This window comes from Eurosta solidaginis, chromosome 2 (assembly GCF_040869045.1).
Source record: "Eurosta solidaginis isolate ZX-2024a chromosome 2, ASM4086904v1, whole genome shotgun sequence".
Classification (NCBI taxonomy): domain Eukaryota; kingdom Metazoa; phylum Arthropoda; class Insecta; order Diptera; family Tephritidae; genus Eurosta; species Eurosta solidaginis.
In genome coordinates, this window is record NC_090320.1 from 76,820,556 (window position 1) to 76,835,602 (window position 15,047).

Consider the following 15,047-nt stretch of genomic DNA (forward strand, 5'->3'; position numbering starts at 1 on the left):
AACGTACTCGAAAACATTAAAATCTACAAACAAAAAATATTCGGTGGTAGAATAATAAACAAACAGACAAACACTGTTTTTGACAATAAAAAATAAAATAAATGAATGTAAGGCGCAATAACCTCCGAAGAGATTTTATGTCGAGCTTCTCCTCCAGTTTGCGTCGTGCTCCTTTTAATTTTCCCTACAAGTTGGCGTGACGGGGCCTACATGTTTTATACCAACTTCGAACGGATCAGCAGAATCACTCCCGACCCCGCTTAGAAAAACTTTGTTCTAATTGAAGAACACTTTTTTTCAAATTTTTTGATGATGCGTTTTCCGGGAAGTTTTGTGTGGTAGGCGGAGCATCGTCGTAATTTTTTGGCTTCTGAAAGGTTCCACCTCACTAGTTGCAAGTTACATAGTATTTTGTCCTATATGAAAAAGTCGATCTCAAGTTGAAACAATTACAAATAATTTATTGCAGACACGACGCTCAACCTAATCTAGAAAATGATAGTCTGTAGCTATGTTTGTATAATTGCTGTTGGCCCTGGGTTAAACTTGCACATGTGACCTTGTACCTAATAATGTATTCCAATATCCTTGAACACCTGCATCTGTATTTTGGTGGAATATTTATTGCACAACATTTGTGCTTATAAAAAAATGCAGTCGAGGACCAAAGCCTATATACAGGGTTAGGCGAATGGACCAAATTTTTATGTATTCATTTCTTTTTGCCATCATAATTTTTTTTCTTTTTCAGAAGTATATATGAAATTGTTGTAGGTGGCATTGCAAAATCTCTTGTTATTTCTAAAGCGTAAGAGGTTACTAAATTTTTATTTTTATGCTTAATTTTTAGAAAACATTGAGCCCATCAATATTTTTTCGCGTATTTACATAAAAGGCTGCTAAATAATAAATAAATTTTAAAGCTTGCGCTTAAAGTATAGAGTTCAACGATTTATTCAAAACAAAAATGGTCAAAATATATTTACCCGTTATGACCAATAGAAGAAATGATTTTGACCCTCTAAATAACAATTTTAGTTATTCAAGTAGAAAATGTTTTAGGTGGTCCGCCTTAAATAATTTTGTCCTCATAGTGAAACACCGCCCGCTCAGTGCCCTCTATCTCAAAAACGATTCAACGTAGATTTAGAAAAACTTTGCAGACAAAAGTTGTAGAGAATTTTATATTCTGTCATATTGATAATAAATAAAAAAAATCGACGCGGACATCTTACAATATGTAGATTTTGAGACAAGTTTGAGGATGTCAAAATAAAAGGTTATACAAGCTGAAGCTGTGTATCTCGAATCCCAAAACTCTTACCTTATTATACCTAAAATGACTAGACTTGGCGGCGGCGAGTACCAAAGAATATTTAATGATGAGCTTTACGCAGACACATCAACATAGTCCAGGGAATTAAAACGCAGCAGCTACGCTGGCTAGGCCTTGTTATGCGAATGAAAGATGACGCTCCTGCTAAGATTAGTATTTTTATCGGAACTCGCCTATGCAAGCAGATACCCCACTCCGCTGGAAGGACTAGGGGGAAAACGATTTGAACTCCCTTGGTGTAAGCAATTCGTGCCTGTTAGCAGAGCGAAGAAACGACTGGCGCGCCTTGTTGGACTGCCAAAACCATTTAAACGGTTAAGCGCCAATTAAGTAAGTAAGTTTAAACAAGTAAGGAAGTATAAGTTCGGGTGAAACCGAACATTACATCCCAGCTTGAAATGCTGTTTGTTTTGTGCGCTTAATAGTGTTACAAGGCTGCGCAATAATAGATATACATATGGTTTTATTCTGAACTAATTTTCGTTTAAAAGAAGAAAAAAGTATAGGGACCTTGAGCGGGTAATAATGCTGTTTTCCTTCAGATATGGGGACTTCCCTATCGTTTATTTTATAATAAAGATACAACAGAACAATAAACATAAATACACAAGTTCCATTGTACTAAAAAGCGTTATTACAAAAAAAGGGCAGGGTTATTAACGAAATTTCCCAACTTCTACTAGAAATAGCTTATTGCCTGCATCTACGCACTTTTACAAAATCTTTTATATAAAAGAAGGCGATTTAACCGATTTAGTCCATTTTTACTGAAAATATTTCCTGTTAAACACCAAATTTTTCGCCGAGTTATGGCTCCAGAAACGTTGGGAAATGCATTGTAAGAAAGGGGCAGTGTCACGTCCATTTTTCAAGATTTGAATTTTTTCCCATTTCTTGTTATAATGGCACAAAATACGATTAGCACAAAACTATTTTCCGCTAAGATTTAACTTATTATTTTCGTCTACGACCCGTTTAAAAATCTTTTATATAAAAGTGGGAGTGGTCTTTAAACGATTTCGTTAATTTTTCTTCAAAGCATAGTAAAGGCAACCTCTCTGCCGAATTTTTTTACGATAGGTTTAACGATTTTGGATTTATGATTAATAATATTTGTAAAATTCATTTTATCACAAGTGGGCGGTGCTACACCCCATTTTAAACAATTTTTTCAAATTTTATCAATATCAGTCCACACGTCAAATTTCAACATTCTAGGTCTATTATTAAATGGTTTTATTTAGCTTGACTTGACAGGCAGGCCCCACGGCTGCATGCACGGCCATTGTGAACCAATTTTGTAATTGAATTTAAGAACCTTCCCGATAAAGTACAAGCTTGAAACTTGGAATATAGTTCAGAACCCGATGACAATGCAATAATAAGAAAAAAATCGACGCTGGGTGACGCAAAGATCGAGATATTCACAAAAATCGTATTTGTGGTCCGATTTGGCTCATATTTGGAACACATAATACATACAAGAATAGAAAGCGACCTATGGAAAAAAATCGCCACTAGGTGGCGCAAGGATCGAGATATTCACAAAAATCTTATTTGTGGTCCGATTTAGCTCATATTTGGAACACATAAAACATACAAGAATAGAAAGCGACCTATGGAAAAAAGTAACCGCTAGGTGGCGAAAGGATCGACATATTCACAAAAATCTTATTTGTGGTCCGATTTGGCTCATATTTGGACCACATAAAACATACAGAAATAGAAAGCGACCTATGAAAAAATCGCCGCTAGGTGGCGCAAAGATCGAGATATTCAAAAAAATCGTACTTGTGGTCCGATTTGGTCCATATTTGGAACAAATATTACATACAGTCCGGTAGAAGTGACATCAAAATATTTTGGAGTTGGAGGAGGGACAAACATACGTGGCGCAGAGTCGAGTAAAGTCTTTAGAAGGATTATGTATTGAGGACTTAGATTGTAACAAATTGTCAGAAAAGAGTCCTTGTAATAATGAGTAACTAAATGAACTAAATAGAATGATAAATAATAGGCAATTAAATAAAGAGTAAAAACTTGAAAATAAAATAATTAAAAATTTTTAAGTTAAACGGTTTTATTGAAAACAATACTTACATGAAGTAATAGTGATATTAAAAGCTAGAAAATAATTAGGTAGGCCCTAGGTACTAATCATCACACTCCTCATCAATCTAGGTCGTTGATCAGACAATTAAATAAAAGCGTTGTACGCTTTAAATTTCTATTGATAGTCTTATATAAGACCAACTGAACCTTAATCAGGTTAAGCTACGCCTCACATTTTTAGAAATTTCACGCGCCCAACGCTTTTATTTAATTGTCTGATCAACGCCCTAGATTGATGAGGAGTGTGATGATTAGTACCTAGGGCCTACCTAATTATTTTCTAGCTTTTAATATTATTATTACTTCATGTAAGTATTGTTTTCAATAAAACCGTTTAACTAAAAATTATTATTTTTAATTAGTTTAATTTTTCCATACAACTTCATTACAAAACTTAAATTCAAAGACCACTGGGCAGGTCATATTAACCCTAACGAGTATTCTATGTATGTGAACATAATCTTACCAGGGTAGTCTTAAACTCTCGAAAAATTTAGATTTTGGATTACTTTTGTTTACAATAAAACGGGCGATGTATCCCCATTGCGACTTTTTTATTACATAGAATGTGGGTATTGGTATGAGTCGGATTTTCGTGATTTTTCTTTATGGATAAATTTGCATTATATTTCATAAGCAAAACACCAATAAAATGATGAAAATCAACAAACTTTAAAAATCCAAAATTAGTTTTTTCTGTGTAGATGAACTTTCCAAAAAATATGTACTAAAATATCTATAAGAAATTCTGAGATAGAAACAATTGCAATCCCTATTTATTATGGTTTTTCCAACGATATAAGACTTAACAACTATTTACTACAATTCCGTAACTCAGAAATTACCATTTATTTTTAAATAGTACTTTCATTCTTATTAGAGATATACGCCGCCGACCTTTGTCGTTTTTCGCACGCCGCCGCCAAATGTCATAAATATCGGCGGCGTCCGGCGCGTTACTATATTTTGTACTCGTTTAAGACTGTTTTGGCCATTTATTGTTCATGTCGAAAATTGGTCGGATATGGTCGAAAGTGGTATCAACGGATGCGCATCACTGCCAGTTATAAGAAACTAATGAGAAATTAAAAAAAAAAAAACAGGCACTTTCAATGCTAGCTTAACACAGACTGCATCACCCATTTCACCAAGTTATTTAAACAAAACACTAAAATAAAAGTCATAATGAACAATGAATTCAAATAAAATGACCCAAGGCGAACATGTTTTCAAATTGTCCTCAAGAAAAAAAAAAAAAAAAAAAAAAAAAAAAAAAAATAAGCAAATTACCCAAAAAAGGTGCCGTTTTTTTAAAGAATGTTATATTGCCATTGGCTGAAGAAATCAGTGATGCGAAATCCTTTAGCTGGTCTAGGGGCATAAACACTCCTTTGAATTGATTCTTACCTCATACTTAAGTTGAGAAGGGTTTGAAAAATCAGTTGGGCTTACATTCAGACATCTGATGTTTATTTGCGAAACTATACAATAGCATCTGAAATGTTAATTTTTATTTTCACACTTCATCCTTCAACACCGGATTGGCATTTCCTAAAGTTGGCGGCCTTATCCAAACTACTCCCTTGGAGTGAATCACATTGATTATATCCTCACCTAAACGTTACGGCTCCTTTTTCAAATTTGAATACGTAGGCACTTATATTTACCAGGTGAGGCTTTGTCGTTCGCAAGAACATTCAAAGTGGTGAAGCAAAAGCTTTCCCAAGACAGTCGAACTAATGACCGTGTGTGCAACTACCCTAACGTAGTGGACAGTCGAATTAGTCATCCATAACGAGCTTTTATATCATAAGGCCGGAAAACAGCAGTTAACATCTTTCAACTTAAATTCGGTCGTCTTTCATTCTAAAATATCGTTTCGATTTAACGAAGACTATAGAGATCAATGCTGTGAACACAAACGTCTGCAAACTTTGGTCTACATTTTAAAATTTTATCCAGGGTCCTTGTAAAATTTTAATTATGTAGATGCGCCGAGGATTATACGATTTTCATCAATGAGTTACGCAATGATATCCACCTAGACTGCTTATGATTTCGAGGGCGTCATCCTTGGCCGAATAGTCACTCCCTAACGTTTCAAGGTGTTTCTCGGGTGTAGCTCGGCAGCATAGCACGACAAAAACATCTGATAAAAAGTCTTCGCAGCTACACCTAGAGTTTCTAGGAAAGTGACGTCGACGAAGGTATGAGTTCGAAGTCACAGTCCTATAGCTTCTGTGCTGGTATATGTTGTGAGGGTCAGGAGGCGTGGTAGCGACTGGTGGTCGGGATTGCTACTGTTCGCACATCGGGAATTGTAGCTCTAAAAAACTGCCGAAAAAACTGGAGGGTACGTGTGCCACGAGAGTCATGAGTATTAAAAGACCATTAATGGCAACCATAAGTCGCATTTGTGCCTGACCGCCAAGGAGCCACAAATGATTTAAAGACATTTTGTTCGCGACGATTATTAGGAGTTAGCGCCAGGTGAAACTACGTTTTGCACGAGATATACAGACAAAAGTGTGACCATTTTATGTATCTCTATTTTTTTCAGCAGACGCAGCAATTCCAAAGACCGGGGTTAGGTTCGAAGCCTCCCTGGAGTAAGTGAACGAGGGACAATCCCTCCGCAAGGAGCTACTCCTGTAAATGTTTGAACGATCTGCGAGATTTTGAGGCAAAACCCCGGATCTTTCCAAAACGGCCAAAACGTTGATTTCCTTAAATACATACAAACAAAACCTTCCCTAAATATTATTTTTTTAAATAGAAAAATTAAGCTTTTTAAGGTAAGAACACCGGCGTACGCCCACGCCGCCGCCGCCGATAAAGTGATCGGCGTAAACCTCTAATTCTTATTAAAAATAAATTTTTACAAAAAATTAATAACAAACATTTCTTCTTTTTTGTAGAACAGTGCTTTAGTTCGAAAGTAAAATTTCAAAATGGGTTCCAATCATATAACGGATGTATTGGTTTCTCACGAGTATATGGCATTGGAACAGCAGCAACAGCACCAAATGCACCTGCATCAATTAAATCCCAACACTAACTCAGATAATCCCCGATCACCTATTGACCTACAAGAGGGAGCATCGCGCCCAGTACGTAGAGCCAGCCAAAGGACAACACAGGTAGTTATTTCAAATTTTAACATAAAATTTACTTCTGCTTTAATTGCATAGCATTTTATCGGTATAAGTCACAGATCCGGACCCATCACGATTGCCGTCTGCCAATTAAAGTAACGGTCGACCTACTAATAAAGTCTAATATGTTGTGCGAATGCGCAGAAACCTCTTTCATCTTGGGTATTTTCGAATCGAATTTTTTTCGGGCGTTACTCCCTTCAGCCAGTAACTTCAGCTCCTCGCTCTCAGGTCGATCGGCCTCACGTATCTTTCTTTTAGCTGGGGGTGTCTCTTCCCTCTGTGTCATAATAATGCCCTTATACAAAACATTTATCACTGAGGCTTATCGTCTTTCTGCTGTGACCTCTGTACGTGTCCAGAGCGCAAGAACGCGGAACTAAGAGTAGAGAACGAGCAAGTTCGCGCCTGTCATCAGCATGGCCTCAACAAAACTCCATAGCACCACCACCGCGCTAAATGCCATCAGCACCCAGATAAATTGCGGTTTAAATCAAAACCCCCACCATAGAACAGTACTCGTAGCGCTAGACCTATCAAAACCTCTTATACGGCCAACCATGGCACGTTACTGCAAGACCTGGAAGGGTCTACCCTTCCCCCATGTCTTGAAAGGTGGACCGCAAATTATCTGTGTGGTCGGCTGGCATCGGTGCAATTTAGAAACGAAACATCAAAACCAAGAAGAATTAAACAAGGGGTGCCACAGGGTGGTGTCCTTTCCCCACTTTTGTTTACTTTCTACATATCTAAGCTACCTTCACCACCAGAAAGAGTCACTATCGTTTCATACGCCGATGACTGCACAATAATGGCCACAGGCCCAGGCCCAAATATCGATGACCTCTGCAACAGAATAAACGGCTACCTCCCTGATCTCTCCAGTTTTTTCGCCTCGCGAAACCTGGCATTATCACCGACTAAATCTTCCGCGACCTTATTTACAACATGGACGTCCCAAATGTCGACAACTTTGAAAATCCACGTCGATGGCACTACGCTACCGACTGACCTACACCCCAAAATCTTGGGTGTGACGTTTGATAAGGATCTAAATTTTGGTGAGCACGCAGCCGCAATTGTTCCGAAAATCCATAGCCGTAATAAAATCCTCAAATTCCTTGCTGGCATTACCTGGGGAAAAGATAAAGAAACGCTCATTACTACATACAAACGTGCTACGCGTCACCCATATGGTCGCCAAGCCTAAAAATTACCCACTGGAAGAAGCTACAGGCCTGCCAAAATACTGCTCTCAGAATCGCCACGGGCTATCTTTTGATGTCCCCAGAACACCATCTACATAATGAGGCGAGAATACTCCCCATCAGGGAGAGAAATGAGATGCTAACCAAACAGTTCCTGTTGAATACCCAGAAACCTGGGCATCCAAACAGACATATGATTGATGAGCCAACACCGCCTAGGAGCTTAAGGAGTCATCTCCGTAAGCATTTTCAGGAAATACGGCACCTGAGAACCCAGCCGTATGAAGCAAAAAAACACAAGCAGGTCCTTGCTGAACTCCACAAACAGGCGTCGGGCCTTTATGCCGGGAATTGCCCGGTGAATCCAGTACTCAAAGAAAAGTACCCAAAACTTGTGGAAGAGGAACGCATACTCCCCAGGGAAAGGCGTGTCACTCTTGCTCAACTTCTTTCTGGATACTGTAACAGGTTAAACTCTTACCTATCCAGAATCAACCTCGACATACACTAACACCCCTTTCATTATGGTCCACCCCTGTTGAAACAGCAAGTTTCCTTGGACTCCCGTTAGAGGACATTGATGACAATTTGTGGTCGGTCGCGGCTGTTAGGTGGGGCGAAGCTCTGCTACAACAACAACAACAACAGCAAGTTCGCGCGACTGGGACTTCCGATCCCATCCCACAACAGAAAGATTGCTATGGTCCATTAACCCGAGATGGCCATTGTACATACTCTTGTAACAGACAAATTGATGATGAGCTTTAAGGCTTTCGCATAGTTCCCTAGATAAAACGCGGTAGAGGAGACTGATAAAGGAAACTGTTTCCGCGATAATTGAGACGGTTTGAAGGATCGCCTATTTTATCGATTGGTCGAATCACTTGATCAATCACCCAACTCTCAAGCCTACAGCCCTCGGCTTTCTTATCCTTTCTTTCGGTGCTTACAAGCACAGTTGTTGCTTCGATGGCCTCCTGGACGCACGTGCATGATATTTATTTGTAAATGTAAATATGAATATAAGTTTCCAAACGAAATCGAATTTTTGGCCACATGTTATTGTTGTTGTGCCAACAATCACATTCAATGGGTACCACTCACAAATCGGCATCAAAGTCCTTTCACGGAAGTCCAAGGAAACTAGGGGTTAAAACAGGGGTCGACCATAGGTAAGCTACTATTGCAAGCATAGGTTCCACATTACAATTCGCATAGGGCCTGCTTATGTTTGTCTGGATCATAAGGCTGTGTAGACAGGTTCCGGACCTAATCATTGTGCTTATGAAGATTTTTTCTTATTCCTCTTGGAGCCGGATCCCGAACCGCATATTTCGGGCTAAGGTTCGGTGGAATCCGAGTCCAAACTAGTCGGTAAACGAAATCGAAGCAAATATTCGTTCGAACTTTATATGATATATGCTTTTCGGTACACCTTTTTTGGGGGCAATTCGGTAGAGCCGAAAGAAAAAAATGTTTACATACTGAAAAGAAATGTATAATAAATAAAAAGTCTTTGAAATAACTTTTCGAGAAATCTTTTAATAATGTGCGTTTGTAAAAAAACATAATGTTAAGCAACCATTTTATGTTTTCCAAAACATTACAAGATACAAGTTAATCATTATAGAAATTCCAATAGATTCCCAATCCGAAAAATGTTCCCAACTGCTAGGTAAACGAACCCAGCTCGAATCTTCGTTCGGAATCTTATGTGCATGTTTGTATTGGGATACAAGCATAGGGATCTGATAATAAAATTTTTCTTTTATTGTGGTTAAACATTAAACATGCATGGGGGTTGAAATTAAAAATATGAAATGTATGTACATATGTAGTTAATATCTTGAAGTTGTCCAGTATTACATAAATCAAAGCGTTCTCATTTCTTTCTTCTCATTTCAGTTAAGCAATAATAATTATGAGATGGAAATGACAGACTCAAGTTCACAAAGCGATGACACAAGTGGGGGTGGCGGTAGTAGTAATGGTGGCAGTGCACGACCATCAAGCCGCGCCAGGAACTCTTTGTCAGGCTCCACACAAAGCCGCCGCAGGAAAGGTGTCCTTAACGCAAAGGAGCGTAATCTTCGAAGATTGGAATCAAATGAGCGCGAACGCATGAGAATGCACAGCTTAAATGATGCTTTTCAGGTACTAATTGTGTGTGTGTGGGTGCATGGGCATTTGTGCTCGGCAGGATCAGCTGAAACTAGTCACAGAGAATACCAGTTCACAAGTAGAATTTTTTTCAATGAAATCGAACTATCCAAAACAGTACGGCCTTCTAATAAATCAAAGTTTTAGTGTGCTAGAGTGGCGAAAGTCAGCTCAAGCATTCTAATCTCTGCCAATTTCTGTATCTTCTTTTGCTGCACGTTGTCCGTAGAAGGCAAAATTTCTGCTTTAAACGATACTCAGTTTTATACCAAACAGAGCATATAGTAGGAACATAAGGCTACGGAAACCAAACTGTGGCAACAACATCAGGGAAGAAGCAATGGAAAATTAAAGCACCCAGCCTTCACTAACTTTTTGGTTTCATTGTTATTTTGTTTTATTTGTCATAAGCTGAGAAGTATCGACGTTATAAAATATGGGAACAATGGGTGCTTTCGGCGAATAAAGTGTTGATAAATTGTTGAATGAGAATTTTCTTAACGCACCGTTGAGTATTTTTGATACACTCAACGGTTGGGATCTTACGTCAAATTACTTACTTACTTAATTGGCGCTCAACCGTTTTATCGGTTATGGCCGTCCAACAAGGCGCTGCTTTGTTGGGTTAACTCCTCTGTTTCTATATGCGGGTTCCGATAAAAAAACTTTCTTAGCTGGAGCGTCATCTTTCATTCGCAGAACATGGCCTAGCCAGCATAGCTGCTGCGTTTTTATTCGCTAGAATATGTTGATGTGTGCGTAAAGCTCGTACAGCTCATCATTAAATCTTCTTCGGTACTCGCCATCGCCAACCCGTAGAGGCCCGTAAATTTTTCGAAGAACTTTTCTCTCGAACACTCCCCGAGCCGATTCAGCAGATGTTATCATGGCCCATGCTTCTGCATGGCTTGTAGAGCAATTTTCATTTGACGAGAGAGGACTTTACTTTTCAATTTACTTTACTACCTAGTTTAAAGTAGCATTTATTCGGAAGAGTGATTCTTCCCTGAAATTTTAGAGTAGATGTTAGTGCTGGTTCCCAAATAAACGAAGTATTTTAGTTATTGTTTCGAAGTTGTTTCGCAAAATGCGCTGACTCTTTGCTCGATGACAGCAGGTACTTCGTTGTGTCCTCATTTGATATCAAGCCCATCTTTTCGCTTCTTTTTCCATTTTAGAGTAAGCAGAACTTACGTCGCGGGTATTCAGGCCAAAAATATCAATGTCATCATCATAAGTCAGTAATTGCACGCTTTTATTATATTATTCCAAACAGAGCGATTAAGTTCTTACGTCAAATTCCTGCGCATATTTTCGCTACATTAGCTGAATGTGTTTATTCGTCTATCTGACAGTTCTTTGACGTTTTAAAGTGTTGGCTTTGTATACAATGGGCCTCGTGCATAAAAAGCGAGGACTTGACTTTCTGAATTCAAGCTGGGAATTTTGTTTCTGTAGCAAAAACAAGCAACCCACCTTTTACTTGAGAATGTTCGCATTTTAAGCATAAGGCCCAATTTTTCCTCTTTATATTATAGTGAAGTGTGAAAATTATTCAAGAAGTCCTCCTTAAAATTTAAGGATAATTATTTCATTTGGCAGTTGGCTGAACTCGCCGTTCAGAGAACAAATTTTCTTTCATTCAACTGTCGGAGACATGTTTGCAGCGTATCAACAACGATGGTGTTCGCTAAAAGCGCCCAATGTGCCTCGTGCATAAAAATTATTTGCCAGACTAGATTTTTTTGAGTAAAAGGTGGGTATTTTGTTTCTGTGGAAAAAATAAACAAGAAATTAAGTTATATACGGATTGCGGTTCAATACATCAACGATGATTAATTTCCTGCTGGGTCTTTATGAATTGACTGAAAGACTTCAATAACAGTATTTGCATGCGTACTTATTCCCTTGTATAAAGTCTGATAGGTCAAGGATACCATTATTAAGGCTGGCTTACATAAAACTTTGCTCACCTCCTTTGACAAAAGTAACATCAACAACTTTACTAAGAACTTTAGATGAATGATAAAACGAACATATTTCGGTTGATAGTTTCATATTTTTTAACTTTAAAGACGAAATATTAGTGGCAATATATTGCAAACAACCTCAAAAAACGTTGGCTAGGTTATGAGATCACATGGGAAGCAACAACAAAAAATAAGTAACCTCGTTGATATAAGCGGTTTGAATTGAAGGTGCTAACCAGATGTCCAGGGTTGTGTAGCGTTTTAATGCTTAAAGTCAGTCCTATTGTGAGTGGGGCACTGGAAAGAGCTTCAAACCATTGTGAATTCATACAAGTAGCGAATGCTTGAAAAAATGTTCACAGTAGTACATTAACAGCCTCGATAACCTGTTAAATCGACGTTCGATTACTTAAATTAGTTGCTTAATAGTGTTTTCAAACATTTTCGTAAATGGCTAAAAAGCTAACAACGTATTGCATTATTTACATGTTTTAAAATATTTGCTAAGCTGGCTGCTTATGTTTTCTCTATTAGCTCGATTTAAATATAAATGAATATTAAAAGTAAAGTTCGTTAGAAACACAAATAGGCAATTCATGGAAATTCAATTTATTTACCGAGAGCAAACAAACAAACCTTTATTCCATCATCGCATTCATGACAGCCATTCTGCGTGTCAACCTTATTTGACAGGTGGTATGGCAATGGAGGGAAAAAAAGATTATTCACTTGTAGGAATTCACAATGCTTCAAACATTCCCACTTAAAGTCAAATCACTGGAAATTTCTGACAAACATGACGGGAAAAAAACAAAAAAAAGTTACCAAACAAAAATTACATACAAAAATCATTGTTAATTTGCTTTATAAACCTGCTCCTGAGGTAGGTGCTTCAACTGTAAATTTAAGGCTGGAGATATTTCTTGGAATTGTTTTTTTTTTTTATCTGCCTATTGATAAAGGACTCAACGTTCGATTCGAGCTCAAGGCCAGAACAATAATTTTTTTTATGATAACACTGGTTTACAGCCAATATGCACTAGAGACGCCATTATGAAATTCCTATGTAAAATTACCCCCTGATTCCGAAAATCAAGGTTATTTTTAATTCTATAGTAACGTTTTGAGATATTTACGAATAAATTAAAAAATTGAGTACACTTAATCATATATATCTTAAGGACGAACTGAGCAATTCCAAAACGGGTTGAAGCTTTTAAAAGGTAATAAAATTTAAATTTTTATAAACTGTACATACAACACTTTTTGCTAGGCCCTGCAGATTCAAAGATGATGAAAAATAATTACAGATTTTTTCAATTTTTTTTGTAAAAATATAAAAAAATGTGTACTTGCTAAAAAGGATCTCGAAAACTTTTTATTTTTTTGCAGACTTTTTTTCTTTCTCTAAGCTTTGTTTTATTACAAAAAAAATACCTTTCATTCAACAAAATCGATGAACTAATACAAAAGTTATAAGCATTCAAATAAATATAAAGTAAAACTTAAGTACCCTACAAATAATAGCATATGTACATATGATTCTGTCTTAACTCTATGATCTTATTTTATAATCGAAAAAGTTATGTGTCTTGTTTTGATGCTTATTTAGATTAGGATCGGTTTCTCTTATGAGAAACCAACAGTAGTCACCCATCATAGCGACATCCCAGAATCCTTGATACCGACTTTCAATCATTTTCATTTGCTGGTGAAACCTTTCGCCATGCTCGTCACTGTCGTCGCCAAGGTTTTGCGGAAAAAAATTTAAATGGGAGTGTAGAAAATGAATTTTGAAAACATATTTACTCCTGAAAGAAAACAAAAAAGTAAATTAGATAAATACACAAATGACACATTAGTATATAATTTTCTTAGGCTGGATTTATCTTTCAATTCAGAACAAATTTTTTGTTTCCATTTTTCTCGTTCTTGTTTATTTGGAACTGGGGCCGTATTACGTGTTACGATCCGTGATCGAAACTTATTTTTTAAATCACAATAGCTCTTGAAAGGTGGATCGGATTAATGGCATATTTGCACTAGCGACAAATAGTACTCGTTATATCCATTCTTTATTATAATTTTTAAAAAAAGTTTGACAGTTGTATAATTATTGCTTGAGTGAAAATGGTTTTCAGTCACTGATCGTAACACGTCATACGGGCCCTGAATTCAGATTTAGGGCTATATTTGCTCATGTAAATTTAAAAATTTTCATACAAATGTTTCGTTTATCGAACAGATGGGTTTTAAAGTTAACTGGGAAAACGGTCTTAAATATGTTTTTTTATTTACCCATTTCCGCATAGTTTTTGATTAAGTCGTTCACTATCATCTCGTAGTTAGGACTTTTGTGTTTGCCTATAAAAGAAGTAACGACCTTTTCAAAAGAATCCCACGCTGCTGCCTCCACTGGTTATTGGTCATCATTTTTCTTATTTGCGGTCCCACAAAAATTCCTTCCTTTATTTTTGCTTCTGAAGTCTCTGGAAAGATTATCTTCAAATGATGAAAAGCTTCGCCTTCTTTGCCCAAAGCCTTGACAAAGTTTTTGATAAGGCCGAGCTTAATGTGGAGGGGAGGTAGAATTATTTTTTCCTTCTTTATAAGTGGGAAGTATTTTATGTTATCCACCCCAACTTGAAACTCGATTCGTTCTGGCCAATCCTTTATGATGTAGTGGTCTTGACGAGCTCGGTTATCCCATTTGCATAAAAAGCAACAGTATTTTGTGTATTCACTTTGTAGACCACATCGCATTCCAACGACTTTTAGACCGGCACATATTTTCCAATCATGTTCTTCGTATTTGATTAATTTGAGCAATTTTTGCATTATCTCATACGTTTCCTTCGTATTTACTGCATGCGCGATCGGGATAGATGGCTTTTGGTTGCCAATATGCAATAATACGGCCTTTAAACTTAATTTATTGCCGTCTGTTAACAATCGCCACTCTTTTGAATCATATGGTTCACCAAACTGTTTGAATAGACCAGCAATGTCTTTGCAGTAACAAACACAGTTCTGCTTCGTATAGTACTTGGAAAATTGTTCGTGGCGAGTTCTATAATATGTTACCTTAACATCGGATGAAACAAAT

At 37.2% G+C, this 15,047-nt stretch overlaps 1 protein-coding gene across 1 annotated transcript in view; it reads left to right on the forward strand.

Annotated features, from left to right (window-relative positions):
- The window catches only part of dimm (dimmed), a 63,632-nt gene that overhangs the window by 38,483 nt on the left and 10,102 nt on the right, over positions 1 to 15,047 (forward strand). The window contains exons 2-3 of the mRNA XM_067769590.1: positions 6,367 to 6,588; positions 9,717 to 9,965. Of these exons, the coding sequence (XP_067625691.1) occupies positions 6,400 to 6,588; positions 9,717 to 9,965 (438 nt within the window). The 5' untranslated portion in view covers positions 6,367 to 6,399. The remainder of the gene's footprint in view (positions 1 to 6,366; positions 6,589 to 9,716; positions 9,966 to 15,047) is intronic.